General features: G+C 47.4%; 3 protein-coding genes across 5 annotated transcripts in view; 2 read left to right on the top strand and 1 right to left on the bottom strand.

Annotated features, from left to right (window-relative positions):
- The window catches only part of rabggta (Rab geranylgeranyltransferase subunit alpha), a 10,646-nt gene extending 5,315 nt beyond the window's left edge, over positions 1 to 5,331 (top strand). Inside the window, exons 10-17 of the mRNA XM_035415136.1 lie at positions 100 to 205; positions 689 to 740; positions 1,361 to 1,449; positions 1,584 to 1,672; positions 1,821 to 1,937; positions 2,325 to 2,438; positions 3,430 to 3,517; positions 4,351 to 5,331. Of these exons, the coding sequence (XP_035271027.1) occupies positions 100 to 205; positions 689 to 740; positions 1,361 to 1,449; positions 1,584 to 1,672; positions 1,821 to 1,937; positions 2,325 to 2,438; positions 3,430 to 3,517; positions 4,351 to 4,499 (804 nt within the window). The 3' untranslated portion in view covers positions 4,500 to 5,331. The remainder of the gene's footprint in view (positions 1 to 99; positions 206 to 688; positions 741 to 1,360; positions 1,450 to 1,583; positions 1,673 to 1,820; positions 1,938 to 2,324; positions 2,439 to 3,429; positions 3,518 to 4,350) is intronic.
- LOC118225953 (tripartite motif-containing protein 16-like) overlaps positions 1 to 10,000 on the bottom strand; it is a 972,804-nt gene that overhangs the window by 905,382 nt on the left and 57,422 nt on the right. The gene's annotated exons all lie outside the window — the stretch shown is intronic.
- The window catches only part of tgm1l1 (transglutaminase 1 like 1), a 19,879-nt gene continuing 16,346 nt past the window's right edge, over positions 6,468 to 10,000 (top strand). The window contains exons 1-3 of one of the 3 annotated variants that reach the window (XM_035415076.1): positions 6,468 to 6,764; positions 6,953 to 7,075; positions 8,449 to 8,502. In XM_035415076.1, coding sequence (XP_035270967.1) covers positions 7,017 to 7,075; positions 8,449 to 8,502 — 113 coding nt within the window. In that variant the 5' untranslated portion in view covers positions 6,468 to 6,764; positions 6,953 to 7,016. Of the gene's footprint in view, positions 6,765 to 6,952; positions 7,076 to 7,097; positions 7,708 to 7,903; positions 8,101 to 8,448; positions 8,503 to 10,000 lie in introns of those variants that run through there. The other 2 variants (XM_035415078.1, XM_035415077.1) reach the window with 2 other exon arrangements.

Here is a 10,000-nt window from a genome sequence, read left to right as displayed (position 1 = left end):
AGCTGAAGCTGTGGCTGAGCTGAAGCTGTGTCTGAGCTGAAGCTGTGTCTGAGCTGAAACAGGGCGGGTTTGTGGTCTTTAACTCTCTGGCCTCGCTAGATCTGCGAACTGCCACCTGGGACCATCAGTGACTCCAGTAACGAACACAACCTGACCGTGCACTGGACCCAGAGGCACATACACAGGGACTGCGCACTTTACACAGGTAAGCCTCACCTGTGCACAGGTACACTGGACCCAGAGGCACATACACAGGGACTGCGCACTTTACACAGGTAATCCACACCTGTGCACAAGTACACTGGACCCAGAGGCACATACACAGGGACTGCGCACCTTACACAGGTAATCCACACCTGTGCACAGGTACACTGGACCCAGAGACACATACACAGGGAGTGCGCACCTTACACAGGTAACAGATAAAATCTCTACACTGGTGACTTGCTCCATACCTCTACAAAGGTAACCACACCTGTACACAGATATATAGTCCCCAAAAATCATTTTAGATTTACATTATGTGAAAACGGGGTGTTTGTGTTTAAATTTGTGTACCTCAGGGAGTGTGTGTGTGTGTGTTTGTGAAAGAGAGAGAGAGAGTCCATACTCATTGGTTAATTGCAGTATACATTCCATTGTGCTCCAGAGCGCCATCTGCTGCTTACGGTGTGTCTCTGTTCTGCAGGTCGATCAGAAAGCTGGTGCCGAGATTCAGCCACTGACCAAGAGCTTTTTAGGTAAAGACCTTGTGTGCGTGTGCGTGTGTGTGTGTGTGTGTGTGTGCACGTATGTGTGTATACATGTGTGTGTGTGTGTGTGTGTGTGTGTGTGTGTGCGTGTGCGTGTGAGTCTCTTCTCCTTTCTTTTACTGATTTAACGTCTTAAACGCAAAAGAATGAAGGTAAAGCAGTGGAACTGGAAGCTGTTTCAGCAAATTAAAATATTTCTAAAAATGCCCGTTTGTGCCCGGGTACCCAGTCAGTCATGTCTCGCCGAGAGTCCGACCCGATGGGACTCTGTCAGCAGGAGGCGGGGTTTACCTGACCTTTAGCTCCTCCCAGCTATGCTCCAAGGGTTACGGACCGGCCCTCCGCTTCCTCTCTGGTTTTCTGCCTCGTTCTCCGTTCAGTTCAATCCAGTTCATGTCCGATCAGTTCAGTTTGGTCCAGTTGAGTTCACCTGAATTTAATTCAGTTCATTTCTGTTCATTTCAGTTCAGCTCTCCTCCTCCTACCCCTGTTGAAATTCAATATTTCATTCTTGTCATGTATTCTCTCTCTGAAATTCCAATTCAAACTCTCTCTCTGTCTCTCTCTCTCCCCCTCTTTCTCTCTCTTTCTCTATTTCTTTCTCTCAGGAGTGATCTCTCTGTAGAGAAGACTTCAGTGCTCCAGTCAGAGCTGCAGTCCTGCACACAACTGCTAGAGCTGGAGCCTCAGAACAAGTGTGAGTTTTACTGTGTGTGTGTGTGTCTGTGTGTGTGTGTGTGTCTGTGTGTGTGTGTGCGCGTGTGTCTGATCTCAGGGCTGGGTTATCGTCACTGATCTTAGTGCTGGGTCATGCTGGTCTTTCTCTTGCAGGGTGTGTACTGACCATAGTCCTCCTGATGAGGGCGCTGGATCCCCTGGGCTATGAGAGAGAAACCCTGGCTCACTTTGAGACCCTAAAGGTACACACTCACACCCACCGTTACCATGGTTACACACACTCACACCCGCAGTCACCACGGTTACGCTCATAACTCACACCCACAATTACCACGGTCTAGATACAGACACACATGTGTATGTGTTGATGTTTCTGTCTCTCTCGTTCAGGATGTGGACTCCATGCGTTCTTCTTACTACAGTGACCTGTGCAGTAAGTTTATGATAGAGAACACCATTCTCAAGATGGAGTACGCTGAAGTCAGAGTCTTCAGTTTGTCTGGAAAGGTACTGCCTTAGTGTGTGTGTGTCTAAACTTCTAATCTAAACATATAACTCCACACTATCACGCACCCGTCGTTAGTGCCATCGTTAATGTAGTCAGTTGAAAAAAGATCTTCTGGAAACTTGGCTTTCTGCTACTCAAGTGAAGGACATCAGACAGCAACTGAAATATATTTGGGCCCTTATGATGTATTTTATAAATGTGGACCTAAATAAAGATTTAAAGTGTGTGTGTGTGTGTGTGAGAGTGAGTGTGTGTGTGTGTGAGAGTGAGTGTGTGTGTGTGTGTGTGTGTGTGTGTGAGAGTGAGTGTGTGTGTGTGTGTGTATGTATGTTTATGTGACCTGTACTATTGGTGATAGCATGCTGTCATTTTCCCCTCCTTCACAGAAACTGACAACCCTCTGCCACCTGGACCAGCTGCTATTGGTCACTCATATAAACATCTCCTCCAATCAGCTGCAGACCCTGCCCCCTCAGTTTGCCATGCTGCAGTGTCTCGAGGTAAATCATGGCAGTGAGAGAGAGGTAGATAGAGAGAGCGAGAGAGAGAGACCGACTGAGACAGAGAGAGACAGCGAGAGAGAGAGAGACAGACTGTGTTCTTCCTGACCTCTGTCCTTTCTTATCATCGAAGGTTCTGGCTGTTAACGGGAGAATTCACAATCAGCCAGCCAATCAGAACACTTTAGTGAGTCAGCTGTGCAGCAGTTCAGGAGTAAACAGAGAGCGAAAGTGCAGTGCGTCCATTTTTGTGAACATTGCAGTAAATTAACAAGAAGGTGTCCTAAAAGAAAACAGAGTGGAGTACCAACGATCTCTGTTCACACTCACAGTCAACAGCCCGGTCGATTCCAGTCCCAGTGGGTTCTGATCCCTGTCTGTTCTGATCCCAGTCCATTCTGATCCCAGTGGGTTCGGATCCCAGTCCATTCTGATCCCTGTCCGTTCTGATCCCAGTCCGTTCTGATCCCAGTGGGTTCTGTTCCCAGTCCGTTCTGATCCCAGTGGTTTCTGATCCCAGTCCTTTCTGATCCCAGTGGGTTCGGATCCCAGTCCTTTCTGATCCCAGTGGGTTCTGATCCCAGTCCGTTCTGTTCCCAGTCCGTTCTGTTCCCAGTCCGTTCTGATCCCAGTGGGTTCTGATCCCAGTCCGTTCTGATCCCAGTGGGTTCTGATCCCAGTCCGTTCTGTTCCCAGTCCGTTCTGTTCCCAGTCCGTTCTGATCCCAGTGGGTTCTGTTCCCAGTCCGTTCTGATCCCAGTGGGTTCGGATCCCAGTCCGTTCTGATCCCAGTGGGTTCTGATCCCAGTCCGTTCTGATCCCAGTCCGTTCTGATCCCAGTGGGTTCTGTTCCCAGTCTGTTCTGATCCCAGTCCATTCTGATCCCAGTCCATTCTGATCCCAGTCCGTTCTGATCCCAGTGGGTTCTGATCCCAGTGGGTTCTGTTCCCAGTCCGTTCTGATCCCAGTGGGTTCCGATCCTCTCTTGCAGGTGCTGGAGGCGGATGACAACGTCATTGAGAGTCTTTACGGACTGTACCATCTCCCCCGCCTGGAGGAGGTCTCACTGAAGAACAACCGTATCCTTTCTTTGGCGTGTTAATGCTAATGCTAATGCTGTGTTTAAACTGGTGTTAATGCTAATGCTGTGTTTAAACTGGTGTTAATGCTAATGCTAATGCTGTGTTTAAACTGGTGTTAATGCTAATGCTGTGTTTAAACTGGTGTTAATGCTAATGCTAATGCTGTGTTTAAACTGGTGTTAATGCTAATGCTGTGTTTAAACTGGTGTTAATGCTAATGCTAATGCTGTGTTTAAACTGGTGTTAATGCTAATGCTGTGTTTAAACTGGTGTTAATGCTAATGCTAATGCTGTGTTTAAACTGGTGTAAATGCTAATGCTAATGCTGTGTTTAAACTGGTGTAAATGCTAATGCTGTGTTTAAACTGGTGTAAATGCTAATGTTGTGTTTAAACTGGTGTTAATGCTAATGCTGTGTTTAAACTGGTGTTAATGCTAATGCTGTGTTTAAACTGGTGTTAATGCTAATGCTGTGTTTAAACTGGTGTTAATGCTAATGCTGTGTTTAAACTGGTGTTAATGCTAATGCTGTGTTTAAACTGGTGTTAATGCTAATGCTGTGTTTAAACTGGTGTTAATGCTAATGCCTCGTTTAAACTGGTGCTAAGAATGCCAGAGCTGTTGTAGCTGTAGTACTGTGATACCAGCTCTTCTTCATGTGGCTGTTTCTCTGAAGCGGGCTCGTTTATGAGCTGAACCTTTCAGCGGTTCCTAATTATTAATACTCGTTAGGATCGGTTAATTATTCATACTTTATTACAGAAGAGTGTGTGCAGTCGGGAGAGAGCCGACGCCGCCATCTTGCGTCCAGCTTCTTTGACTCCTAGCAGAAATCTCTCGGATCTCGGACCTGAAGCCCCTGACCACCTGCCCCAAGCTGACCCGGCTCGATCTCCGTGGAAACCCGGTTACCCAGACTGCCAACCTCCAATCAGAGCTGGCCCAACTGTTGCCCTCGGTCACCGACCTCCTGTTATAACAGGGCCAGTTGGCACGCGCCGCAGTTCCAGCTGTGGGAGGGGTGGTGTGGGTGGGGTGGGGTTGGTGGGTTTTGGGGCATGTGTGTGTTCTGTCTGTAATTTCTCCTGGTTACTTATTCATGTTGGACATGTTGGGGTCCCCTTCTGAGGTTCTCCCTCTCTGGCACAAGCCTACATCTGTGTGTATGGGCAATCTCTGCCTTGTCGGGTGCGCGTGTGTGTGTGTGTGTGTGCATGTGCGTGTGTGCGTGCGCGTGTGTGTGTATGTGCGTGTGTGTGCTGTAGTTTGCTGCATCACCTTGTCTTGGTCTTATGTTCTCACACACCATTAAACAAAATATTATCACAAACACACAAAAAAGCACACATGTAACAACTCAAGTGTACAAAAATGCAGACACACGCACGCACACACACACACTGCGCACACACGCACAAATCACCATAAGTGCATCCCTCACAAACGCACACACACACACACCACATACAGACACACACGTATACACACACACACACGCATACCACATACAGACACACATGTACACGCACGCACACACACACACACACACACACACACACACCAGTACAGTATAGTACAGTGGGATGGTAATTAAAATAGGTGGGTCTGTGGGTGGGAGCAGTGAGGGAGGGGCTGTATTAAGAGGCTGGCGAAAGAGGGCGTGGCCATAAAAGAATGTTGCGATCGCTGAGCATTGTGATTGGGTGAATTTGAAGAAAGCTGAGGGACCTGTGATTGGGTGAAATGGTTGTACATTAAGGCTTGTAAAACTACACCCTGTGTGAATAAAGCTGCCTCACTGCATCACTGCCCCTCCGGAGTGTCCGTGTGTCTTTCCTGCCTGTGGCGTACCGTCCAGAGTGGGTCCGCACCTCCGACTCCGTCCAGCAGAGGGAGCCAGCGAGAGTCGTCCCGCTTCCTATAAGCAGAAGGCCAGGTTGGAATGAATCTGGGTTCACTCCGGGTGCAGTTCATGAATGGATCAGGGGGCTTTGGTCTCTTTTTGTTCTTCTTCCATGAGCTGAAGAATATAAGCAAATGATAATAATAACAATGTATTATTGTTATTGTTATTATTATTACAGCTAGCTTAAAGTGCGCATTCATTTTTAAAAAGTATCTATCCTTAAAGATATGGTAAATGGACTGCATTTATATAGCGCTTTTATCCAAAGCGCTTTACAATTGATGCCTCTCATTCGCCAGAGCAGTTAGGGGTTAGGTGTCTTGCTCAAGAACACTTCGACACGCCCAGGGCGGGGTTTGAACCGGCAACCCTCCCGACTGCCAGACAACCGGTCTTATCCCCTGAGCTATGTCGCCCCAGATAAAAACCAGTTAAAAGTTATGGTTATAAGCCTCGCTGCTGAATACTTGGGCCTTGATTGCTTGTGCATTTCCAGTGTGTGAATCACATTTTTACACATAGTTCACACAGCTGGATAATTACTGATGCCGTTCAGGTGAACTCCAGGTTAACTCGGGTATGAGGGCCAACCCCTCCCTGGGAGTGGAAACTGCAACGACAGAGCTGCCGGGACCTCGTCCGCCATTGGCCCGCCGATGTTGCGGTTCTAAAAACATGCTAATGCGTTGCGTTATATGCGTTACTGGATAGCAGAAATCGATATCACGTGTGTTCGCATGACGTTTCTCCTGAGGGAGCGACTGGGTCTGACTGTTTTCTCAAAAATTACAGGAATGTTGTGATAGTGGTGTGTGTGTGTGTGTGTGTGTGAGAGAGAGAGACAGAGAGAGAGTTTGTGTGTGTGTGCATTTGTGTGTCTGTGTGAGACCGAGAGTGAGTGTGTGTGTGTGTGTGTCAGTGAAACAGAGCGTATGAGTGCGTGTGCTTGTGTGTGAGAGAGTGTGAGTGTGTGTGCTTGTGAGTGTGTGCATGTGTGTGTCTGTGTGAGACAGAGAGGGTGTGAGTGTGTGTATGTGAGACAGAGAGACTGAGTGTGTGTGCATGTGTGTCAGTAAGACAGAGAGAGAGTGTGTGTCTGTGAGAAAGGGAGAGGTTGTCTCCCTCAGTGAAAATATGGAATGCGTAATGCCCTGATGTTTTGATTGGCAGTTCATCTCTGTTCTCACACTTCTGTCACTGTTCCTCAGAATGTGCCGGTCCCTGGGAGCACCTGCCGGTCATTGCTCACTTCCTGTTGATCCCACGGTCACCCTTTCTTTTACAGGCAGGAAGTGACATCCGTGCGTTTGCTCCACAGTACACCTTAACGGTTAAAAGGTCAGCCTCGTGTGGTCGTGTGTGAGCAAGAGGGAGGTGGAGGGGTCTGTGTGCGTGTCCAGGAGGCGGTGCAGTAGATTCTACGGGGTGGGGGTATGAGTGCGGGGGTCCCATAAATCTGTGGGTGGAGCCCTTCTCGTGCTGGGACGGTGGGGGGCGGGGGTAACGTGCAATGTTTCTCTTTTCAGGATCGGGTGGTCACGGTTGCGTGAGAACAGACTGCCCGACAGGTCCGCAGCGTCTGCTGTGGCCATGAAGTACGGCAAAGACCGTCAGAGGCGAAAATCTCATCCACATGCTGGAGTGTGCATGTGAGTGAGTGAGCGTGAGTGAATGAATGTGACTGTTTGGGTATGCATGCGCATGCACGTGCGAATGAATGTGTGTTATTATGTGTGATCGCGTATTAGTTTCAGCCAGTGAAAAGTGTTCCCTACGAGTGCCCAAACTCACCAGATATCATCACTGAGAAATAATAATAAATGTGTGCGTGTGCGTGTGCGTGTGTGTATGTGTGTGTGACTTATGGAACAAACATATTTGCTCATATATTGACATATATATTGACATATATGAAATAATGCAATTGAATATATGGATGGACACCCTATATATTTTGCAAGGTGTCCTCTCCCACTGGTGACCCAGCTTCCCTGGCATTACAAAACGACATGCCATGTGGAGCCATATATGTTTTAAATAGATGCATTTTACAATATATTAAGATCAATATATTGTTCATATTTTTACAATATATGGAGAATGTGATCTCATATGTATTTTGCAATAAATTCATAATATATGGGAGCATATCTTTTTGTTGCGCAAGGTATGTGTGTGTGTGTGTGTGTGTGCGTGCGCGCGCGCACCTCTTCCATGAGGAATGCACAATTTGTTGGATCGCTCTGGAAACATTCTGGCAGTGTTCCGGGACTTCCAGCATGTGAGTGGGGAATTTTGTTCCTTAAATGGACTTTTGAAGACAGAGACTGTGTATTTTTGTGCGTACGTTTACATAACTAATATAACTATGACTATTATCGATGCATTGCATGCCGATAAAATCCCGCTGCCTAACTTATTTTCGTACAGTTGCCTAACACACATTCTCTCTCTGTCTCTCTCTCCCTCTCTGGCAGAATGGAAGAACGTTATCTTTCCCCCGCGCAGCTCTCCTAACTTGTGACTCCGTGAGCGTGACTCGCTCCGCGGTCCCCCCCATCCGCGGGGCCGCGCGCCGGTACCCTTCGGGTTGCCTCGCGCTAGCATCGGAGTCCCACCGATAACTACTGTCAGCAATACAGTGACTCCGTCCGCCGTGACTCATGTCTGTACAGTAAGACAGTCGCTGTCTAATATGGTCTGTGGGCGTATAAATCTGCGTGCCACGCCCCGCCCGGCCCACAATACAGGGAGGGGTGCAGGGGTGAGCAACTAGGGAGGGACGAGGAGGGGGGCGGGGGTTGTGCCTATTAATGTCCTCTTGGGACACGCTCCTTTAGGGAATTTAAAAAGCCCGTTTGCCCATTTTGGAGACTGGGGATACTCTTTAGACACATTCCTCCGAGGACACCGCGAGGGACAAGCGAACTGGAAAAACGAGCATAAAGCGGACGCTGTCACTCAGTTTTACGTATTAAAGAGACGCAATAACTTAAACTGTGATTTTTTTTTTTCCACGCAGCTTTTCGACAGCTCCCTATCGTAAAACATCGCCTGCCTCACAAACATCAACAAAGTAAGGCTTATCTTTTGTTTTATTCTTTTCTTTTATGGTTTTTCAAAATTGTTGTTATTAATAATGTGAGTGACAAACTTTGATTACGAACCTACAACTGCCGGTGGTTTCCAGTTTCTGGAATTTAACGCATGAACTGGAGCGGAACCAGTTCACAGGGCGGCGCTTTCCTCGGTCTTTTGTCCCATTATTTATCTTAGGCTAGTGAGTCGGATTAAAAAGTGCAGCGGAAACTAGTCAGCCGCTCCGCATATCAATGTCACCGACGATCATGATGTAACATTATTTGTTGTTTTGGGGGCGTTTCAAATTAAGCAAATTAAGCGTACTTGCGGAGCAGGGGTTACACCTGTTGCCACAGTGACCGGAACAACTGGCTGAAGGTATCTGTGTCCCTGGCTTCGAACAGGACCGACCGGGGCGCTCCCTCCCCAAGCCAAGCTTGCGCGTTAAAATCTTGTGATATCACTGAGTCAGAAGGGTAAATCTGTATTGATGCATGTGGGTGTTTAGTAGTGTTAGCAGTTCTGTGTGCATGAGAGAGCATGCGTATCAGTGAAGGAGAGAGAGCGAGCACTTGTTCACGTGCGGGAAAAATCTTTTTTGAATAGATATGCATAACCGGAACAGTTCTACCACATTGTTAAGATGCCTCTCTCTCTCTCTCTCTCTCTCTCTCTCACACACACACACACACACTCACGCACACACTTGGTCCCTCACATGCATTCATTCTCCCTGTTTTTCTTTCCTTTTCACAAATTTTTCCTTTATTTTATTCAAGGCATCGGAGAAACCGCTGCTTTTGCAGTTAACTCCCTTTATTCATTTTTTCAAATAAAAACAATAAAAAAGAGGTCTTGCCCGAGGGAAAGTTTTTGTGCTGGGAAAATGTTCTGCCGGATCAGAGGCTCGAGGGGCCTCCATCTGCCCCTCGGTTCATCTGTAGATGTTTTATTCTGTCACTGCAGTGACGTTTTTCCTAATATTTACCCTTTTACCTTATGGTTACATGCATATGCATATGCACAAATGAGCATGTGTGTGTGTGTGTGTGTGTGTGTGTTTCTTTGTGCGTGTGTGTGTGTCCTTGTTTGCATGCACGCATGCATGTGTGCTTGTGTGAGAATTACCCCAGCCATGAGATCAGTGAGAATAACCCAGCCCTGAGATCAGTGAAGATAACCCAGCCATGAGATCAGTGAGAATAACCCAACCATGAGATCAGTGAAGATAACCCAGCCATGAGATCAGTGAGAATAACCCAACCATGAGATCAGTGACGATAACTCAGCCCTGAGGTCAGCTAAAATAACCCAACCCTGAAACCTTGTGCTCTCCATGTGCCATGAGACAGAGAAAAAGAGAGAGAGAGAGAGAGAGAGAGAGAGAGAGGTCATAAAGGATAAATTCTGATGCATTTTTTTTGGTCTTTAGAAATGTGTTTTTTTCAGATGCTAGGCCGTTTGGCCAGAGGTCAGCAGTTTACGATTTGGGT

The sequence above is a fragment of the Anguilla anguilla genome, chromosome 4 (assembly GCF_013347855.1).
Source record: "Anguilla anguilla isolate fAngAng1 chromosome 4, fAngAng1.pri, whole genome shotgun sequence".
NCBI classification, from domain to species: Eukaryota; Metazoa; Chordata; class Actinopteri; order Anguilliformes; family Anguillidae; genus Anguilla; species Anguilla anguilla.
Note: the sequence above shows the minus strand (reverse complement) of the source record. Positions and strands in the feature narration are given on the sequence as shown.